Here is a 23,965-nt window from a genome sequence, read left to right as displayed (position 1 = left end):
TCGTCACCCCCCCGTTATTTTGTCCAGCCAGCCGGGCTGCGGCACCCTGGATTTTTTCCCCCTGCATCTCCTACTGTTTCTTTCCGATTCAATATGGAATTCAGACTTCATAATGTATTCCACAAGATTTTGACCTTATCCCTCTCCTCACCACACATACACTTTATGCATTGTTTATCGTTTTATCAATACTCTAGCTCCAAGGATCATGTTTATGTAAATGACTCAAAATCTATCTTAGAATCCAGCTTCTCTGAACAAATTCAACTCTTACCTATCTCCACTTAGTGATATTTCTAAACTAAACTCATCCTTTCCATGAATCTTGATAGACTCTGTTATTTTACAGTTACCCCCACATTTAGTAACTAAACCCTATCGATTCTTTCCTTTATATCATAGTCAATTCCTTTCCCCTAGCCTCAGTTTAAACCTCCCAAGTGTCTAGATATTTTAGCAATAGTTCATTTCCCTTTCTCCAATCTGGTCTTATCCCATGGATACTAACCAACATTGCTATAATAATGTTTTTTCAAATGTTATTCTTATAATAGAATGTCTACACCTTAAATTTTTTTCCATTTTGTCAATATTTTTTCTGCATATTGATTCTTAGAGGCAATTTTTTTGAAAAAATTATCATGTTAAAAAATAATAAACCCATTAAAATTTTTATTGACACAGGACAAAATCTAGCTAATTTGGGAAAAACACCTTTGTAATATTTCATCTAATAATATATCATGCTACCACATTTATGCAAGATTTTAAATATTTTTCAACAAAATTTCATACTTTTCACATTTCTCATTAAAATTATTCTTAAATATTTTGTTTATTGTTTTTCTGAATGAGAACTTTTTGCCATTTTATTTTTTACCACTGACAAATAGAAAGACTACAATTACTTGTATGCACATCATCTACCCAGGTACTTTTATATGATTTGATGCAAGATAATTAAAATTTTTCGAATCAACTTACTTTGATTTCTTATATATATGATTTTCCACTCTTAGGGAACATAGATATTAATGTAAATAATTTTACTTTACATTTTACATGGTATTTTTAAAATACAGAAACAATCCAAATTATAATAGCTTACGTAATTGTACATAGTCATTTAAACTAGCTTGACAAATGTTTTATAACAACTTAAGGCCTTAAATTAAAAACAGATGAAAATGTACTCTCCAAAATTTTACTCCATTTTATAAATATAAATTAATTTTATAATAAAATACCATATACTTATAATTGATTACAGCTAGTTTTAAAACATGCATAGAAAACATTTTTTAAAAGAGCCGTAGAAATACATAATTGTGACTATACTTGGCCATTAGGATTACAGTTTCTTCTCTTTTTTCTGAAATGCCTGTGATGTCCATTTAATGCAAAAGTTGTTTTTAGATTTTTTTTCATTCTTAATGGCTCTCCATATTCTTAATATAAATTCTAAAATCCTAAGCCATTCATTGAACAATCTTCTATGTCTGATTCTCATTTACTTATCAACCCTGAAGTTCTACCTTGCTTTTTTTTTTTAGTTGCCTGTTGTTTTTTTTTTTTTTTTTTTTTTTGGTCCACTTTTTTTATTAGTTGCTCAAGACAATACAATGATCTTGACATATCATATATTTGATTCAAATGGGGTATGAATTCTTATTTTTCCACATGTACAGATTGCAGGATCACATTGGTTATACAGCTACGTTTCTAACTTGCTTTTACATGTATAGCATGCTTTGACTAAATCAAATGATTTTTAATTCCTTCTATGCTTTCTCATTCCTCCAGACCTTTATTTATAGTTACTACTGTAGCTAAAATTCTCATCCTCCACTCTACCCTCCCCGCTTGCTTCCCAGATCAACCATTAATATTCTGCTAAAGGGATATCCTACTTGGGAAAATTTCCCTGCCTGCCCCTGCTTTCCAACAGACAACACACTTCATCAATATTCATCAATATGGGGTATGAACTCCCCTCTCAGTTATCCAGGTGGAGTGAACTTTTTTCCATCTGACTGATTATAATTGATGGTTTACTTATGTATTATTAAATATATTTTAATAATGTTGATTATTTCTTACTTCTCTCTATACTTTGAATATTTTGTGCTCAAAAAATGTGTTATCAGTGGAATGGCTAGAATAGAGGTATTGGGAAATGGTTTTATGTCAAGTAAAGCTACAAATATCACCTTCAATAAAGACAGTTTATGCAAATGTTTTAAGTGAAAGCATTTGCTCTCCAGTTCAATTCCTAAATATTTCATAGTAGATCTTACTTATGAATCATTTCCCCAAAATCAATTAGAGATAGAAATCCCTCTAAAAAGGTTTGGGTAAAATAAAGGCATTCTTTTTAAAAAAATAAATGTAATTTAAATATTTTAAGCCATATTAAACAAGCATTTAATATGCCAATCTCCCAGAACCAAATGCAGAATATCCTCTCTGATATGTGGATGCTGACTCACAATGGGGGGGGGATGGGGGAAATAGGGGGAAAGGAGTGGGTATGGAAATGAGAAAGACAGTAGAATGAATGGGGCATAATTTTCCTATGTTCATGTATGAATGCATGACCAGCATAACTTCTCATCATATACAACCATAAGAATGGGAAGTTATACTCCATGAAAGTATGATATGACAAAATACATTCTGCTGTATAACTAAAAAGAATAAATTTTAAAAAGTAATTGAAAAAAGGCATTTCAATATGACTTAGTTGCTAGTCTGCTAGTGATAACACTGAATTACAGGGAATATCAAATAATGGCAACCTAAATTATTCACAGCAGCCATCCTACTGAAAGTATCTAAGTATTATGGATGAAACATTAAGATAATTATCTTAAAAGGCCCTGGAGATCTGACAAGATAATGGGGGACTGCTGGGACAAATTCTGGAGGAAACCAGAATATTGAGCTTGATTTTTGTTCGGAAATTCTATGTCAACATAAACTTAGATATAAAATCAGATAAATATGGAGTAAGGAAGACAGAAATTAAGAACCAGGATATATTTAAAATGGGGACCTTTACAGGATCTTCAAACTACATTAGGGACTGGAGATGTAGCTCAGTAGCAGAGTACTTGCCTAGCATGTATGAAGTCACAGATTTGAGGTGCTACAAGCAAGCAAACAAACTACTTTAGTCTGAAATTCCAAAGGACTAAATTCTCCAGCTAATGGTATATAAAAACTAAGCTCATCTATTCACCACCTCAGAGAACTGCTGAGGAGTTTGAATTGGCAATAGAAGGTAAACAGGAAAGGAAAAAAAATCCCATTAACAATTAAGTACTGAACATCCTACATATTTTCAGCTGTAAATATATAGTCTAAATAGCTGGGACCCTCAAGTCTTGAATTTGATTTAAAGTGTATTACAAGCAATATATTCAGGTACTGGAAGAAGTAAATAAAAATTGATCCTGAAGGAAAGACCTCATGATATCCTGACAAATATTTTCAGGATAATGACCATGACGAGTCAGAGAAAACCTGGCACACAGAAAATATGGAGCTGCAAACAAGAACCAGCTGAAAGAATACACAGCAGAAACATACTTGTAGTCTTCAGACTTTGGAATTGTAAGATGGAGATTTAATATAGTTAAGTAAATAAAAGGTAAGGTTAAAATAATTTAAAGAAACAGAAAACAATAAAAAAAAATCCTAGCAGGTTTGAACAATAATAATTACAATTTTCTAAATGAAAAACATAATAACAAAATTTAAAACTTGCTGGCGATGTAGGTCAGTGCTAGAGTGCTTGCCAAGCATATGAGAGGCCCTGGCTTGAATCCCCAGCACCAAAAAAAAGTTTTTTAAAACTCAAAGGGTGTTTTTAACAACACATTGGTGTTTTTAACACACAAGAGTTTAAAATTAGTAAAACTGAAAAAAAACATAATAAACTATTAATAAAACAGCACAATAACCACAGTGGAACCCAGAAGATAAGGAGGAGATAACTTTAATGTAGCAAAAAGGAAATAAATGACAACCTAAAATTCAATACTCAGGGAAAAAGTATCATTTCAAAAATGACAAGAAAAAAGTCACTCTCGGGTCTGGGGTTGTGGCTCAGTGGTAGAGCACTTGCCTGGCATGTGTGAGGCACTGGGTTTGATTCTCAGCACCACATAAAAAATAATAAATGAACAAAATAAAGATATTGTGTCCATCCACAACTAAAAATATTTTTTTAAAAAAATTCACTGTTGACCATTCAAGCAAAGAAAACCATAGTAGTTCATCACCAGCAGAAGTAGAAATGAATAATAAATAATGCCAAAAGTTTTAATTTAGCAGGAAGATACTACAAATTTAAATTTAGTTACACACCTAAATAAAAAGGTTCACAACTTATAAAGCAAAAAAAATGAATCCAAGATGAATTAAACAATTCATAATTCATAGCAATATACTTTAATATAATTTTCTCCGTAACTGATAAAAATAAACAAAAACAATTAAAAAGTACAGAATATTTGAACAATACTACTAATAAAATTGACTTAATGGCTGCATAGAACAATACAACAAGCTATTTCAGAATACTATCTTTTCATGAACATGCAGAACATTTACAAAGATTGAACACTCATACCCTGAAAATATCATACAATGGGAATGAAGGATATACAGCTACATACAATAATATGAGTATGTTTCACTAATAATAATGTTTTTCAATACACCCATGTATACACACTTGTTAATCCTGTTATTCCAGATTTTTTATTCTTATTATTTTTCTTTTGTCTCCTTGTATGTTAAAATTTCACATTCTAATTATGGATTTCTCTACTTCTTATTGGAGGCCAGCCATCTTTACTTAATGTAATTAAAGAGGATAATATTGCATTGAAATTTATGACTAGTTTATCTTCCTAATGGATTGACCCTTTTATCATCATATAATTACCCTATCTATATTCATAAGACTTAAATTCTACCATAACTGACATAGTAGCTATATTATTTCTTTTTGATGTGTTCACATGTTATCTCTTCCCATCTCTTTAATTTTTACTTTGTTTTGTCTTTGAAATAAAGGTGTGTCTCTAGCAAGTGACATATGAGTGTTTAATTTCTAACCGGTCTATCTCTGCTAATTTGAGGGTTTAGTCTATAATTACTGGCATACAAAAAATTAAATCTGTCATTTGTTTTTATTTGTCCCATATGTTTAAATTGCCCTTTTCTAATTTTTTGCCTTCTTTTGCATTAAATAACTTTTATCCTACTCTCTCCCCATGATTAGCTTATTTGTTAAATATTCTTTTAATATTTTAAGAGGATCACCCTAGAGACTACAACGTACATCCTTGACTTTAAAGTCTATATAGTTTCTAGTTCTAGTGCTTCCAGGAAAATGAAATGACATATAGCATTTTAATTCTGTTGATCTTGACTCATATTTTTATTACTATTATCATATATTTCAGTTCTTATTACATTTTAATTCTAGTATGCATAATTGCCTTTTGAAACTTTCAAAACTGCTTTTATACTTGCAGTACATTTCAAGCACTCAGTAGTTATATGTGGCTAGTGTCTGCTTTATTGAACAGTTCAGCTGAAGGCACACAAAGAATTGCCAAATCACAATTTTATATCATTTATTGTCTCTTTTATTTCCTTTAATGCTTTCAAATTCTTGCTCACAGACTATCACTGATCCAGTGATTTTCACTCATTAGATGTAAATAGTGCTTTTGTTTTAATCAGTGAATATTCATCATCTTCTTTCTTACTTAAAATATTTCTGTAATTCTACCTGGGAATATTTTCCATATACTTACAGAAATCATGTTCTATTTCTTTTGGTACAGATCTGCTCGGGATACTCTACCTAAGCTTTGGTTAATTTGAAAATATTTTTCTTTACCTTCCTTTTTGAAGGCTATTTCATTGGGTATAAAATTCTAGGTTTGGGCTGGGGATGTGGCTCAAGCAGCAGTGCGCTTGCCTGGCATGCGTGCGGCCCGGGTTCGATCCTCAACACCACATACAAAACAAAGATGTTGTATCCACCGAAAAACTAAAAAATAAATATTAAAAAATTCTCTCTCTCTCTCTCTCTCTCTCTCTCTCTCTCTCTCTTAAAAAAATAAAAAGTAAAATAAAATAAAATTCTAGGTGTGTAGATACTTTCCTTCAGCTCTTTGAAGGTCATTCCAGTATTTTCTGGCTTTTATTTTTTTCTTGACATGTCAATTTTCATCTTTGTTACTGTTCATTTAAACGTAATATGTCTTTTATTTGCTAGTTGTCAAAAGATAGCTCATTCCAAACATACATAAACACTGAGAAAAATAGTAAATAAAATAAATGGAAGATTATTCCTTGTAAATAAATTGGATGTCTCAATATTGTCAATATGTCAAAAAACCCCATATTTTTGTAGTCTCAATAAAATCCAAATAAAATATTAACAACATACCCCATACTTTCTATAGATTCAATGTCATACCAATTAAATTCAAATCAGGAGTCTTGGTAGAAACTAACAAACTGATTCCATAATTTATATAGAAATGCAAAGGGCCCAAAATAGCTAAGCTAATCTCAGAGACAAAAAAAATACCATTTACATAATTGCATATCAACGCAAATTTAAAGCTACTATATTTAACACAGAATGACTAGACAAATAGACTAAAATAAGAGACCCAGAATAGCCAAAGCAATCTTAGTAAGAAAAGCGAAGCAAGAGGCATCAAAATACCAGAACTTAAACTATACTACAGAGCAACAGCAACAAAAACAGCATGGTATTGGCTCCAAAATGACATGTAGAACAATGGTACAAAATAGAAGACACAGAGACCAACCTACATAAATACAGTTATCTCATACTAGACAAAGGTGCCAAAAACATACATTGGAGAAAGAATAGCCTCTTCAATAAATGATGCTGGGAAACTGGAAATCCAAATGCAACAAAATGAAATTAAACCTCTATCTCTCATCATGCACAAAACTCAACTCAAAATGAATTAAGGACCTAGGAATTAGACCAGAGATCCTGCACCTAACAGAAGGAAACCTAGGCCCAAATCTTCATAATATCAGATTAGGCCCTGACTTCCTTAACAAGACTCCAAAAGCACAAGAAATAAAATCAAGAATCAATAAATGAGGGGCTGGGATTGTGGCTCAGTGGTACAGTGCTTGCCTAGCACATGCAAGGCACTGGGTTCCATCCTCAACACCACATAAAAACAAATAAGTAAAATAAAGGTATTGTGTCCAACTACAACTAAAAAAATCAATAAATGGGATGGATTCAAACTAAAAAGCTTCTTCTCAGCAAAAGAATCATTGAGGTGAAGAAAAATCCTACAAATGGGAGCAAATTTTTACCACATGCACAGTACTAATCTCCATATAAAGAACTAAAAAATAAAAACTTAATACAAAAAAACAACCCAATCAATAAATGGGCTAAGGAACTGAACAGACACTTCTCAGAAGAAGATATACAAGCAATCATCACATATATGAAAAAATGTTCAAAATCTTTAGTAATTAGAGGAATGCAAATTAAAAATACTCTAAGATTTTATCTCACCCTAGTCAGAATGGCAGTTATTAAGAATACAAGCAATAATAAGTGTTGGAGAGGATGTGTGGGAAAAGGTACATTCATACGTTGTTGGTGGGACTGCAAATTGGTGCAACCACTTTGGAAAGCAGTGTGGAAATTCCTCAGAAAACTTGGAATGGGACTACCATTTGATCCAGCTATCCTACTCCTTCATCTATACTCAAAGGACTTAAAATCAGCATACTATAGTGACACAGCTACACCAATGTTTATAGCAGCTGAACTCACAATAGCTAAACTGTGGAACCAACCTTGATGCCCAATAATAGATGAATGGATAAAGAAACCGTGGTTTCTTTACACAATGGAATATTACTCAGCATTAAAAGAATAAAATTATGGCATTTGCAGGTAAGTGGAGAGAGTTGGAGAATATCATGCTAAGTGAAGTAAGCCAATCCCAAAAAACTAAAAGCCAAATGTGGTCTCTGATTAGTGGATGCTGATCTATTATGGGGGCCGGGCATGAGAAGAATGGAGAAACTTTGGATTGGGCAAGGGGGAGGGTGGGGAGGGGTTAATGGGTCTAGAAGAAGATGGTGGAATGAGATGGACATCATTATCCTAGGTACATGTATGATTGCATGAATGGTGCATCTCTACACCATGTACAACCAGAGAATTGAAATGTTGCATTTCAGGGGGCTGGGGATGTGGCTCAAGCGGTAGCGCGTTCGCCTGGCATGCGTGCGGCCGGGTTCGATCCTCAGCACCACATACAAACAAAGATGTTGTGTTCGCCGATAACTAAAAAATAAAATATTAAAATTCTCTCTCTCTCTCTCCCTCCCTCCCTCCTGTTTTTAAAAAAAGAAATGTTGCATTTCATTTGCATATGATGAACTGAAATGCATTCTGCTGTCATGTACAACTAAGTAGAACAAATTTTAAAAAGAGAAATAAAAGAATAGATAAATAGACTAATGAAATAAAATAGAGAGTCCAGAAACAGAATAAATGTTTATATATAATATATATATATATATATATATATATATATGTGTGTGTGTGTGTGTGTGTGTGAGTGTGTGTATACATAAATATATATATAAAATTTATGACAAAGTGAGCACTGCAGAGTACATAGTGAGAAAAGGATGGTCTTTTATTAAATATTGTGTAGATATAGAAAAAATCCTACTGGATTTACGTAAACAAACAAAAACAAATCTTGACTCCCACTTTATATTGTACTCAAAAATAGTATCAGGTATTCAAGATCTAAATTTCAAGTTAAAACAAGAAAGTTTCTGGAACTACATTACTAGCCAGAGGTGGCTATTTTAATTTAAGCTTAATTAAAATTAATAACATTAGCCATCGATCCCTCAGTTTCATTAGACCCATTTCCAATGCTCAGTAGCCACAGGTCTATCTGCAGATACAGAAAATTTTCTACATGTCAGTAAGTTCTATCAGACAGCAACAATCTAGAAGAAAACAGGAAATATGTCTTCATGATCTTGAAGCATGCTACATTTTCTTTAAAAGGATAGAAAGAATACTAAGTAAAAAGAAATATATCAACGAATTGAATATCATTAAAATGGGGAACTTCTTTAATCAACACTATTAAGAAGCAAGGTGTATTTCTATATAATACTTATAGAGTAATCTTGAGCTTATATATATCATTGATTCTTTTTAACATTAGGATTCACTTTGACATAATTGAGTTTATATCTTCAACTAAAAAATCAAAGTAGAGAAGAATGAGTATTGTATGTAACAACAGATGTTAGACTAAATATATCTTGTTTTATGAACTTATTTTGGAACCATGGAAATATTTCACGTAATTATAAAATAAAGTTAAATTTAAAAAGCAAGGCCTAAATTTGAAAGCAACTTGGACTGAATGAGCATAATTATTATATCTAAATTGATGGTTTATACATGAGAGGAACTATTTCAAGAGATTTTAAAATTCAGTAATTTGATTGTATCTGTCTACTGGGGTATACCTTACAAATAGAAAGAATGGCAAAAAAATATTAAAACATTACAGTAGTCATGTTAGAGTAGTGCTGGCATTATTTTCTAAGTCCATCATTTAAGCAGTATGGAATAACAAATGAGATGAAAAGTGAGATTTTACAGATGGGAGAAATGGATACAAATGTAATACTGAATAAGTAAAAACCTCAGAAAGCTGAACTTGAGTGGGGTTCTGTTTAGATTAACTGCTGAGTCTTTCTCATGTGTGGGTCTTGTTTTAAACTTTTTATTCTGAAATAATTATAGATTCATACAAAGTTACAAAAGTAATACAGAGAGGTCCCAAGTGTTTATCACTCAGTTTCTTTGATGATGACATCCTTTGATGATGACATTTTACATTACTCTTGGTAGTTTTTAGAGCACTTCATTGCTTTTTGATTTGACAAGATGTCCAAATCACCTTGTATATTTCCTGTGCCAGACCTGGAGTCAGCCATTCTCCAAGAGTCCTTAAATTATTTTTGGTATGAGATGATTTTTAGAAATATGATTTGAATAATATGTATGCTTATTGTTATAGAATATCAGTATCTCTAGGTATTTTCTGTTACTAAATTAAGGGATATTGATTTTTTAAAAGATATAATACATCACAAGTTAGATGAGTATGGAATGGCTGTTTGCAAGTTTGGGACAGGAAATATACAAGTTGACTTGGACATCTTGTCATATCAGAAAGCAATGAAGTGTTCTAAACACTATCAAGAGTAGAGTAAAAAAGACTCAGGATGTCATCACTGACGAAACTGGGTGAGGAACACTTGGGACCTCTCTGTATTACTTTTGTAACTTTGTGTGAATCTATAATTATTTCAGAATAAAAGGTTCAAAACAAGACCCATACAGAGAGAGACTCAGCAGTTAATCTAAACAGAACCCCACTTAGTAAAGTTAGCATAATTTGAGTAATAAGATTAATAAATGCAATGTATTGAGACCTATCAAATAAGTTTGAGTCTAAGAAACTGTGACAGGTAAAAAATTCATTGGTCCTTTTTGTAGGAAAGTAAAGAATCAATTGATTACTTTCAAAACTATAAAATGAAGGGAAAGAAGTATTTATCTTGCCTTCCCTATGTGAACTATACTTCAGGTTAATCAAAAAGTCGAGAAGAAGTTTATTCCCTTGACAGAAATTTTATCATTAATAAAGAAAGAAGGAATAATAGAACAGTGATTCTCAAAGTGTGATCTGTAGATCCTTTGGGTGTCTACATCAGTTCCAATTTATGTTCAAAATAATGCTAAAACACTATTTGCCTTTTTAACTGTCTTTACATTTGCACTGATGATGTAAAGGCACTGATGGTTAAAACTGGGCATGATAGATGGAGTCAAGATAGTAGCTCCAAGCTGTGTAGTAATCATTGTACTCATTTGCAGTAAGAAAAATAGCAATCTTGTCATGTCAAAAAGCAATTTTGATGAAGCATTGGATATTATTAATTTTTATACTGATAAATCTCAACAATTAGGTACACATCTTTTAAATATTTTGTGTGAGGAAATGGAAATAGGAAGTATGCCAAAAATACTTCTGTTGCATCCTTAAGAATGATGGCTGCCTCAAGGAAAAGCACTCAGTGATTGTTTTGAGTTGTGGGATGAACAAAGCACTTTTTTTTTAATGGAACATTATTTTTACTGACAAGAAAGACTGACAAACTACAGGTATTTAGATGTGAATATTCATCACTTCTTGGCCTTTTGGCTAATATCAAGTGTAAATAAGAGTATTTGACAAATATTCTCTCAAAAATGAATGGAATGAACCTGTCATTACAAGGGGAATAATTGACAATATTTATTGTAGATAATAAATTCAAGATTTTTAATGTGAATTACACTTTTGGAAAACTTGTGTCCACCACTGTGAGCTTCCAGAATCCTAATACTAAGATTTTCAGGTGAGATCAGTGGAAGTATGAACAAACGTATGGGCTTTTTAAAAAATATTGTATAGTAAAATGTATCTGCATCTAGAAGGTCTGAATATCTCAGTGAACCAATATTTCCAAATGACCAATAAACCTGACTTGAAAAATTATATAATGCAAGGGAGGGGTGAATGGAATTAACATTTCAGTAGTCACTGATGCAAACTGTTTGGTACTTAATTACCATTCGATAAAAAAATCGAGAACTAATAAATGAGATACTAATCAATCGTACCACCATAATGATGATAATTAAAGATGCTGATGACACTAAGTATTAAAAGCATGTGTAATAACTGAAAATCTCAAATGCTGCTAGTGGGAGGAAAAAATGGTGCAACTAATTTGGGGAACTATTGTCAGTAGCTATTAAACTGAACATACAAATACTTTATAATCAAGAAACTCCTACTACCAATATATCAAAAAAAGTAAATATATATGTACCAAAAGACATGAAAAAAATGTTTACATCAGAATTGCTTACAATAAAAACAAACTTGAAAAAAATCCATCAACAGAAAAAGGATAAAAACTTATGGTGGATTTGTGCAATAAAACCATACAGAAATTTAATGGATGAATTTTTGCTACACATACCAGCCCAGATAAGTGACACAAATATACTTCTGAGTGAAAAAAAGTCCCAACATGAAAATAGAAGCACAGCATATGATCATATATGATTAATCCGATTATGTTATATATATGACTACAATATACTACATGTTGAAACCCATGATGATGGTTACATTTTAGAAGGAATGTCTAGGGTACTAGTAATGCTCAATTTCTTTACCTCTGTTGTAGTTACATGATTGTGTTAGCTTTGGATTCTTCATTAAGCTGTGTGCTTACAATGTATGAACTTTTATGTATGTTACATCTCATTTAAAATTTTTAAATAAGATTAGCATGAGGCAGCTAATGCCATTGTTAGTGGAAAATTTACAGCTTTAAATCCATACATTACAAATGACAAAAGCCTATAATCAGTAAGCTGAACTAGAAAGTAGAAGACAAATGGCATACTGAATATGAACAAGAAAGAGCAGAGATTAATAAAATAGAAGCAAATGTATAAAAAAGAGAACCCCAGAAACCAAACATTACCTTGGAAAGACTAATATAATTAATGAACTATTTCAAGTCCAGTCGTGAAAACTGAGAGGTAATAATACCAGGATTGAAAAGAAGACTCTCACTACAGACCCTGCAGGTATGATAAAGATCAAAAAGGACATACACACTTTATGCCAAGATATTTGAAAGCTTAGATGAAATTGCCTAAGGATTTCAGATTCTCTGGTCAGTGATAGTGAAACTTGAATGGCTCATAAGCCATGTTCAAACTAATATCTTCCTGAAACAGAAATTTTGAAATTTTACCTATTCTTCCATTCACAGATGGGCAACTACTCTCTTCAGTAATGGACTGAAATTTCCTGTTAGAGTCTGTAAACAAGTCAAAATAACACCTGGCATTTTGCCAGGGGAATGTTAGAGTTTGTAAACAAGTCTGGATGGTGCCTGGCAAAATGTCAGAGGGAGTGGTTTGAGAAGTAACAAAACCGAGCCATTAGGTGTAGAGATTCCTGATTGGTTGACTGATGTATCTAGTTTATGCTAATTAGATAAGCTGTGTGGAATGTATAAATACTGTTCCTGTCCTGCAATAAACGGCTCCCACTCCTGCTGTATCAATGTACACAAGTTATTCGTCACCCTCCGCTTATTTTGCCCAGCCAGCCGGGCTGCGGCAGATGGTGGCCCGTTACGGGGAGCCCCGGGACACTCGGGGNTTATTCGTCACCCCCTGATTATTCTGCTGCAGCCGGACTGCGGCAATTTCCAATAATTTTTTTCTTTATAAAACATATTTCTTGGACTAAATTTACAAAAACGAAACATGGAAAGTAAAAATATGAATAATTCTATTATTAATGAATTTAATTTCATGATTTAAATTTTCCCACACTTAAAACTTAAGTCATAGAGAGCTTCATAGTAAATTCCACCAGATAGTCAAGAAAACCAAACCCTAATAAGAGAAGAAAATGATAAACCATTCTAAACTGCTAAACATAGATGCAAAACCCCACAATATATCTTATTGGTTGCTTTTATTTGTTGCGAACATCATTTTTATTCTAATCAAAACAACTGTAGCCTTTGCTTAAGATTAAGATCCATGGGACCGCAAATTGGTGCAGCCATATGAAAAGCAGTATGGAGATTCCTTGGAAAACTGTGAATGGAACCACCATTAGACCCAGCTATCTCACTCCTCGTTCTATACCAATAGGACTTAAAAACAGCATACTACAGGATCACAGCCACATCAATGTCTATAGCAGCACAATTTACAATAAATAGCTAAACTGTGGAACAAACTACATGCCCTTCAGTAGATGAATGGATAAAGAAAATGTGGTATATATACACAATGGAATATTATTCAGCATTAGAAGAGAATAAAAACATAGCATTTTCAGGTAAATGGATGAAGCTGGAGAACATAATGCTAAGTGAAATCAGCCAATCCCAAAAAACCAAATGCAGAATAATTTCTCTGATTTAAGGATGTTGACCCATAATATGCTAGGGGTGGGGGGAGGATTAAATGAATTCTAGATAGAGAAAAGGGGAAAAAGGAAGGGAGGGGGCACAGGGGTAGGAAAGATGGTGGAATGCGGTGGTCATCATTACCCTAAGTACATGTAAGAAGACATGAAGGATGTGACTACTTTGTGTACAACCAGCAATATGAAAAATTGTGCTCTATATGTGTAATATGAATTGTAATGCATTCTTCTGTCATATATAACAAAAATAAAAAATAAGATCCATATGTGCCTGGTTTAAAAGAGTACATTTTAGATTTTATCATTTGGGTTCCACTATGAAAACAGAATACATGTACATGGCAACCATATGGCTCTAGAAACAGCCAAGAATACTTGGGATGCAATAGAATAAAAGGCCTTTTTCTTTCTCTGCAACACAGAGTAGAATCTGCTCCTAGATTCTAAAACAAGTTCCAGATGAATATATAATGGCCTTCTGCATTTATAGCTTGAGGAGGAAATAGACGAAAGATGAAAAAGATATGTTTTATAAACAAAGACACAGAGAGCTTCACTAGTAAATTCTACCAGATAGTTAAGAAAACCATATCACCAATATTAACAAATTTGGGCAGAGAATAGGACTAAAAATAGAAAGAGAAAAATTTTAACTTGTTCAATACAGCCAACATAACCTTGATACTAAACCTTAATAAGAAAAGAAAATGATAAACCAATCTAAACTGATAAACATAGATGCAAAACCCCACCAAGATATCTTAATTGGTTGTTTTTATCTTTTTCATATCTTTTTTATTTGTTTATATCTCAAACTATTCCCTTAGCTCATTGATTAAAACTGAGAATGAAGTGAAGCTAGCCAATCCCTAAAAAACAAATGCCAAATGTCTTCTTTGATATAAGGAGAGTAACTAAGATCAGAGTAGGGACGAAGAGCAGGAGAAGAAGATTAACATTTAACAGGGATGAGAGGTGGGAGGGAAAGGGAGAGAGAAGGGAAATTGCATGGTAATGGAAGGAGACCCTCAGGGTTAGGATTTGTCTTAGGGTTACAGTTTGGATTATGTTTAAACTTTGGGTAATGGATAGGATTAAGGTGAGGGTTACGGTTTGGGTAAGGGTTAGGTTAGTGTTAGGGTTCAAATTAGGGTTAGGGTTAGGCTTAGTGCTAGGTTTAGGATTAGGGTAGGGTTATGTTTAGGTTTAGGGTTCGTGTTAGGTTAAGGTTTGGGTTAGTGTCAGTTTTAGGTTTAACCGTTGAGTTAGGTTTCGGGTTAGTATTAGGTTTAAGGTTAGGGTTATAGTTAGGTTTAGGGTTAGTGTTAAGATTAGGGTTAGGTTTAGGGTTAACTTATGGTTAGAATTAGGGTGAGGGTTAGAGTTAGGCTTAGTATTAGGGTTATTGTTAGGGTTAGTGATAGGCTTACAGTTAGGTTATTTTTAACATTAGTGTTAGGGTTAGAGTTAAAGTTAGGGTTAGTGTACTCGTAGAGTGGTCGGCGTCTCTCAAGGCACACAGGGGATNTCAAAACATTACATAGTTCTTGATATATCATATTTCACACTTTGATTCAAGTGGGTTATGAAAGGCAGCAGAATACAACAGACACTAGTATGGCAATATGTAAATCAATGGATGTGTAACTGATGTGATTCTGCAATCTGTGTATGGGGTGAAGGTGGGAGTTCATAACCCACTTGAATCAAAGTGGGGAATATGATATGTCAAGAAATTTGTAATATTTTGAACAACCCACAATAAAAAATTAAAAAAAAAAACTGAGAATGAAAGAAGTGGTCACCTTGTTTGTTTTGCTTTATTTTTAAAGAATGATTCTTACCAACAAATTTCTTTCACTCTATAATACTTTAGTCAGAATCCTGGGCTGTGCTCCATATATGAGTTCTGCCAAATGTCAATATATTCATATGAGATGCATTTGAGCAATGAAAAAAACCTTTCAGCAATTTATTCCATCTTCATCCCAACCCAATTAAATGTATTTAGTCTCTGGAATATTATTGTTTTCCTCTAACAGCAAATATTAAAGACAACAAAAATCAATAGGTCACTAATATTGTCAGACATGTTGTCAATATTTTGCCACTCATGTTTCCCAAGTATAGATTTTTCCTTTTGTCCACTCAAGTTATAATGCTATTTTTCATTCTTCAGTATGAATTTGAAGTTCTCTATTATACAACAAACACTGGTATACTATTTAAATACTTTTTAAATCTCCATATATTTTATATGCTGTGCAAGCTTTCTTACAGTATTCCTAAGTTTTTTTAAGTGTGATTATCAGCCTCAAAGTCAAAATAGATATAAGGAAAGATTTCATTAACCTATGGGAAAGTTTACTTGTGGAATATATGTTTTTTAAAAAAACTTGAATGCCAAAAATATTCTATCACTTTTAACAAATGATACTGCAGAGCAGAACTCTCCTATATCCAATAGGCCCTAGAAAAAAATGAACTGGTTTAATTCAAGAAGAACAATACACTAATATGACATTGGTATGTTCAAACTATAACTTTCATGTGGAATATTGAACATGGCCAGTTGTATGCTATCTCACATATATTGACTACATTAATATATATTATCTAAAATAACTTTCCAATGCAAACAATTTTAAATGACAAGTAAATTTTACATTAATATGTAAATGAAAGTACCTCCTTACCTCTGATGAGGTACTTACTATCTTAGATACCAAACTGAAAAAATTAAATTGCTCATCAAGACTCTTTTTTTTTTAGTTGTCAATGGACCTTTATTTTATTTACTTATATGTGGTACTGAGAATCGAATCCAGGGTCTCACACATCCTAGGCAAGTGCTCTACCACTGAGCTATAACCCCAACCCAAGACTCTTAACAAAAAAAAGACACATATTGTCTATTTGTTGCACAATCATCAGTGGATCGATTTTGTTTATATCTTTTAAATATTATTAGTAGGAGAGATACAATAAAAACCATGTTTTTTAATTTCTTAAACCGACAATTTTTAGTATTTATACTTACTATATTAATGTACACTGTAAACAAAATGAGGGATGAGCTTAAAATTTGAACAAAGTATGAACACATGTATCAAAATGACTATGACTTAGGTACACATAATCTTTAAATTTCATGATTTTCAAAGGAACTTTGTTTAATAAAATTCAAGCAATAAATATTTTTAGAATTCTGTTGATATTAAGACATTCCGTGAATACTACAACAAGCATTCTTTGCTAAAGAATCGAGATTGGATCAATATGCTATTGAGTAGGAAGAAGTAAATAATAAATGTCTGTGTGAACTACAGATACTTCAGCTGTACATAAGTTGTTTTATTTATATTCTTAAAATCATTATTTATATGGAAATATCCAGACTTCTAAAAATTATTAGCAAACCAATGGACTATCAAAAAAGTGAAATATCAACAATGATGAGAAAGGATTGCTGAACTAGATAATGGGATGGCATAATATCCCTGCACTTATGAGAAGCCTATCTCTGATTTTTTTTATTACACATAGCAGTTTAAAAATGTGTAATGAATAAATAAAATATATCACAGGGTTTTATTCTGCCATAAAAGAAGAAGAAAATTGTGTCATTTGCAGAAAAATGGAAAGAAATGAAGAGCATCATGTTAAGTAAAATAAGTCAAACTCAGAAAGACAAATGTCATACATTTTTTCTCACATATAGAAGCTAGAGAGAAAAAAAAAAAAGGTCTCATGAAAATAGAAGGGAGACCATTAGGATAGAGTAAGGGGATCTGGAAGGAGAGGAGATAAGGAGGGAAAAGGGAGTTAATGGGGAGTGAAGTCAATCAAATTATCTTATGTGCATGTGCCACAGTAAAACCCTACTACTCTATATAATTAATATGCATCAATAAAAACTAAAAAGCTTTTTAAATGTGGAGAAGATTTTAAATGTGGTGAAGATTTTTCTGTTACTTGATATATTTTCAAGTATCTAATTATCCTTCTAACTTCCAGGTTCATTAGTCTTCCTATAACTTATATATGTTTCCTTCCCATAGTAAAAAATGTGTTTCTCAAATAATTCCTGATTCCCAAACTTCAAAGCCATTACTAGTGTTCTCAACTCTGTAACAGAAAACAATAAAATAAAAGGAATAAATGGTTAATTTTCTTGATGGAAAAGTATTCATATACTAATAGCTTTGATATTTCATGTTTATGTTGGGGGTACCCACTTTCTCCCTCAAAATTAACTGAGATTCTGTAAGTAGCACTCACTGCAAATGTCACAATGAAATAACATGTGACCCCATTGATCCCTTTGTCACTGACATCTATAGACTGGACTTTTGCTTTGCCCCAGAATATAGCACTGAGCTAGCTCTAGGACCAGAAAATCACTCTGCTATTAGTACATGTGCTGAGGAAGAAAATAATCACTGAAACAACATAATTTGAAAGTGACCATCAAACTGTTAACTATATATACACAGGAAAAGTAGAAAAGTGAAATTTCCCCTAGATGTTGAACAGTATTATCATTCAATTCACAAATTTGCATATTTATTTATTAACTCCTTCAGCAAGCATTTACCAGACATATCTTACAGATTGGGTTCTTATGCGATAATATTAAGTTTACAAAAATATACTGGATGTGAATCTATTTTATTTCCAGTTAGCATCATTATTTGTGAGAGAATAACTCATAACCCACTTTCCCTTTCCCCCTTATAGCCTAAAAGAGCAAAATAAGGAATGCTTCATTTTTTCCTTTCCTTATCTCTGTATACCTCTCTCTCTTTTGTATCCATAATTTCTATGAGAAAGGTCAGAAAGTAATAGTGTAGAATTCCTAGAAAAAAAAGGTATTTTCCTGACTCTATTCAAAAAAATTTTGAGATGCCAAGAGCCACTATGAATAAACTATAGTATTTGAATCATTTATCTTTGATTAGATACATTAATCTCAAATATGGCATTTACCTATTTGCTAAGTATATTTGGCTTCTAAAATAATAAGAAAATTAAATCCAAGTTGAATGGACTTTGAATAGTAAGTTCACCCTTGAACATACAAATGCTTCTGACACAAAAATTAGTCATTTTTCTTCTTTGTAAAATGTATTAATAAATATGCAAAATAAAAGGTTGTTAAGTCCTATACCCAATATTATTTTCTTCTTTATATGAGTACAAATAGATGTTCTGAGACATGCTTATAATTTCTATGTAATGACAAAACACTGTTGTGGAGCCATTAGCTATATTCTGAGTGCCTTGCTCAATGAAGAATATTTTGCCAAAATGATATTCATGAAAAGTGTAAGCTACAGAATAGGCCACATTTTATCAAATGGTATATCATTCAAGATACAAATCAAATGCTATCTCTATCACAAAGCCACTTCTGTTTCCCTCCCCATCCAGCTGTTCTCTCATGCTTTTTCTTTTCTTGGAATACCCACCGCAATTCATTTTTACATCTCTTGTGGTTATTGTGACCTTTTCATAATGCATTGTAATGGTCTGAATAAATGTCTTCTCTTCCATGATAGTTTGCTATAGTATACAAAGATTTTAAATATTTTTTATTCTTCATTATAGGTACCAGAGTGTCTTGCACATATGTTTCTCAAGAAATGCTCTGGTGCTTCATTTTTTGTTGTTGTTGATTTAGGCCTCTATATTACTTTTATTATTTTAATAGCTTTTAATGTTTTACCCTTGTTTCTCAAAACCAAAACATAATCTCCTTGAGGCTTATGATAATCTTCTAAACACTTTTATACTCCCAGAATTCTTGGCATAGGGTATGCTAAAAAGTGTTCCATTTAATTAATTAAATTTTATCAAAGATTCATCTAAAAAACATTTCAGAATATAGCTAGCAGCCATCTCCCAGTCAGAAGAATCAAATCCCATAAAATTTGCTTACCATAACATTGACATTTGTATGGTCCCCTTTTCTATTCCGAATCTGAATACAGGAGATTGGCAAATTCAGTCTTACCCCAGTGGCCAGATTTCTCAGGTCAGCAGCATTATATTCCCCATGCAACAGCAAACTGCTATGATTAGAACCAAGTCCCAGAGAGGCCCGATAGAGATATGTCTGAGTTAGTCTCTCTACTGTAGTGACATCTACTGTGGCTGATGTCATATAATGATTAGAAGCCATCTTCCTTCCATACCTCAGATCCTCTGAAGAGTGACAGCAGCTCTGAGAGCAATAACCTGGGCTCTGGCTCAACTTAATACACATGAAGAAAAGTAAGCACCCCAGAAACAGAAAGGAAATGCAGGCCAGGGCAATTACTAAGTACAAGTTCCGGGTAGAAAGTTGCCCTCCTGGTTCCCAGACATCTTCAAATTCTGGAAGGACTTGAGGCACAGAATTGCTCAATAGTACACCCAGAATGACAGACGAGGAAAGTGGGGGGTCTCCGTGGTCCTGAACCACTACCACCACCCTCTGCTTAACTGCATCAGTGGAAAGAACTAAGCGTGCAGTTCGGAGCTCTCCCATATTGGCTGAAATTCTGAAAAGGCTAGAGTCAGAAGCCTGAGAGATATGGTAGGACAGCCAGGCATTGGAACCACTGTCTGCATCCTCTGCTACCACTTTTGTGATCAAGTGTCCTATTCTGGCAGAGCGGGGCACAGCTTCTACTGGGATAGAGCCATTTCTGGGCAAGGGAAACAAGATGACTGGAGCATTATCATTCCTGTCTACCACAAACAAGTTTACGGTCACTATTGAACTTCTGGGAGGAATGCCGCTATCCCGGCCTTCCACTTGGAAGTGAAATCCCCTGAGTTTCTCAAAGTCAAAGGAAGTTTTGGCAGTGATATCCCCACTGGATGGTTCTACTGCCACCAAGCTAGAGGCTGGCATCCCTTCAGAATTAAGAGTATCCAACAGTTCATAAAAGACAAGGCCATTCTTCCCCTGGTCTGGGTCCTGGGCAAACACACGGCCTAAAGAGGCCCCAAGGTCATTGTTTTCAGCCACAAAAATTTCTTGTTGTGGTTGAGGAAATCTTGGTGTATTGTCATTTACATCAGCAATTGACACAGTGAGGGTCCTTTGGGTGCTGAGTGGGGGTGAGCCACCATCTGAGGCAGTGATCAGGACCTGGTATTCACTTATCTGTTCGTGGTCGAGAGGCCCATCAGTCAGAAGGCTGTAGTAGTTGTCAAAGGAAGCCTTCAGCTGAAAAGGGCCTCTGCTGGACATGCTACAAATGACTCTACCATTGGGACCAAGATCCTCGTCCTTTACACTAAGGAGAGCAATCACTGTGCCAGGGGCAGCATCCTCAGGTACTGAATTGGAGATAGTCATGAAGTCCACCTCTGGGGCATGATCATTCACATCAGTCACCTCCACCAGCAGTTTGGCAGTGCTCACTAAACCGAAGGCACCTTCGTCCCTTGCCTCAATGTATGCCTCCAACAGCGTTTCTGGTGCACCTAGTGAAGCAGCTACCTGCACCTCCCCACTTTTAGGATGTACGTGAAAGATATGTCGCAGCTCTGCTTGAGTGCTATTGCTTAAGGAATACCAGACTTCACCATTAGAGCCTTCATCCGGATCCGAGGCCCGAACTTGGAACAACACCGTCCCATTTGGTACAGTCTCTGGAACCTTGGTACGGTATACAGAGCGTTCAAATACAGGTGCGTTGTCGTTAGTGTCCACCACGATGATGGTGACTTGTGCGTCTGCGGAGCGCACAGGTAACCCACCATCCTGAGCTGTGAGGACCAGCAGATGGGTGGCAAGCTGCTCGCGATCCAGAGCTTTCTCCAACACCAACTCCGGGTATTCGCTGCCGTCCACCCGCGACCCCATGTCCAGGCGAAAGTGCTGATTGGGGCTTAGGCTGTAACTGAGCATCCCGTTGCTTCCCTCATCGGCATCTTGGGCATTAGGGAGAATTAAGCGGGCTCCGGGTGTCAGAAACTCCGGGATGTGCAACTGCACATCGCCGGCAGGAAAATGAGGTGAGTTGTCATTGGTATCCAGGACGTGAACACGCATCTTGTGCAGCTCCAGAGGGTCCTCAAACATTAGTTCACAGGTCAAGACGCAGGAAGCTTTGGTCCCGCACAGCCGCTCGCGGTCCGCCGGCTCTCGGACCACCACGTTACCGCTGCCCAGGTCCACTCCAAAGTAGGGCTCGTGGTGGTGGGAGAGGATGCGAAAGTTCCTTAAGGACAGAGCGGACGCCGGCAGCTTCAAGTCCGCGGCGACATTGCCTATCGCCACGCCCCGCTGGGTCTCCTCCAATACTGAGTACTCCAACTGTTTGGCGGCAGCGTCGCAGGAGACCCACAAACATAGAACCGCCACCATCCAACCCATCATTCTCCCCTTTGGCGTCCACGCTCCACCAGCGGTGACCTGGGACCATGCTCCGGACTCCCGAAGACCATAAGTCACCGTGAGGAGCAAGTTCTGAGGGCCGACGCGAATTAGAAGTGCAGCGACCGCCGGCCCACGTTCGGCCTCTGGAATACGGGAATTACCCGGCGCTGGCCGGCTGGGAGCTCTGTTTGCTAAACTGAAGGCTTTGCAGCCGTCTGGGAAAGAGGATCCGGCCGGGTGCGGAGGAGCGCAGCGCCGCCTAGGGGAGCAGAGGCGAGTAAACTTGCCCGGGCCGGAGAAGTGCCGTCTTCAGTCTCGGCGGGGTGGGATCTCGCCCCCGGCTCTGGCCGCAGGCGCGGGGTGGGACGAGGAATTCGTCGGGAGAAACAGGTCTCACCATTAAGGGCGTTTCCTAAGACAACGCCCTGACACTGCCCCAGTCTTAACCTCTTACTGAAGACAGCTGGTAAGTGGAACTGAACCCGGTTGGGTTCAGTCCACGCCAAGTCCACCGTCTAGCCCCGTCCCTATGACCCACTGACCCCCTGTATTGCCCGCTGTAAGTGCTGAACTCGGCGCAGAACCGCGGGGCGGAGGCGGTGAGAGGCGGAACCGTGAACGTGACCCGACCACGCCTTTTAGGCTTAAGGAAACAGGAACCCAGGAACCCAGTGCTGTGATGAGTTGGGTGCTGTTCCCAGGCTCCTCGCTGAGGGTTGAAGTCCCTCCCGCACCCTCTTAAGACTCTGGAGCCGCCCAGAGTTCAATGGAGGCGACAAGGAGGGCACTTTGGGGAACAGTATCCACTTCAAACTTCCCCCAGACTCAGGCTTTTGAGGCAGCAAAGCCAGCGCAAGGCTTACTATTTTACGTGGGGTTTTTGTTTGTTTGTTTGTTGTTTTTTCTTGCTTTCTGCCAGACCTCAGTTTCTCGTTTCCTAAGAAGCCCTACTGGGAGTACAGACAGCTGTAGACGCTCAGAGTAACCGAGGAGGTCATAAACCAGTAAAAATACCCAAGACCAGAAACTTAAAAATTGACAGCTTGTCCCCAAACAAGTTGTGAGAATATGTGGAGGGGAAAGAAAGTACTGAGATAGTCTCCACAGTGCGACCAGGAAACTACCTTCTGTAAATTCATTCTCTGTGAATATTTTAAAAAACAGCAATGAGGCAGTAGATGCCAATACCTTCTCCAACTTCGCTTTCAATTCAATTCGGGCTTCTGCACGGAAATCGCGACGGTGATCAGTTCAGTGAGAAACATCTCTGAACCACAACACCTCCAAATTCCGCCTGCCACCTAAACCCAGTTTCTGAGAGACCGGCGAGCTGAAATGACTGAATTCCTCACTCAAATCCTCTTTTAAATATAGTTGCAGAGTTCAAAGCCCCAAGAATCAAAATTTGAAAGGCAAAAACTGA

At 35.4% G+C, this 23,965-nt stretch overlaps 4 protein-coding genes across 4 annotated transcripts in view; all 4 read right to left on the bottom strand.

Moving 5' to 3' along the window:
- LOC107141808 (protocadherin alpha-3) overlaps positions 1-23,965 on the bottom strand; it is a 200,234-nt gene that overhangs the window by 60,844 nt on the left and 115,425 nt on the right.
- LOC107152150 (protocadherin alpha-8-like) overlaps positions 1-23,965 on the bottom strand; it is a 137,123-nt gene that overhangs the window by 34,770 nt on the left and 78,388 nt on the right.
- LOC107152264 (protocadherin alpha-9-like) overlaps positions 1-23,965 on the bottom strand; it is a 133,730-nt gene that overhangs the window by 34,771 nt on the left and 74,994 nt on the right.
- Positions 18,710-23,103, bottom strand: Pcdhac1 (protocadherin alpha subfamily C, 1). Its single transcript, XM_015485067.2, has one exon. The coding sequence runs from the start codon at positions 22,540-22,542 to the stop codon at positions 20,083-20,085; it is 2,460 nt and encodes an 819-aa protein (XP_015340553.1). The 5' UTR covers positions 22,543-23,103; the 3' UTR covers positions 18,710-20,082.

This window comes from Marmota marmota, unplaced genomic scaffold (genome assembly GCF_001458135.2).
Source record: "Marmota marmota marmota unplaced genomic scaffold, marMar, whole genome shotgun sequence".
Taxonomy (NCBI): domain Eukaryota; kingdom Metazoa; phylum Chordata; class Mammalia; order Rodentia; family Sciuridae; genus Marmota; species Marmota marmota.
Note: the sequence above shows the minus strand (reverse complement) of the source record. Positions and strands in the feature narration are given on the sequence as shown.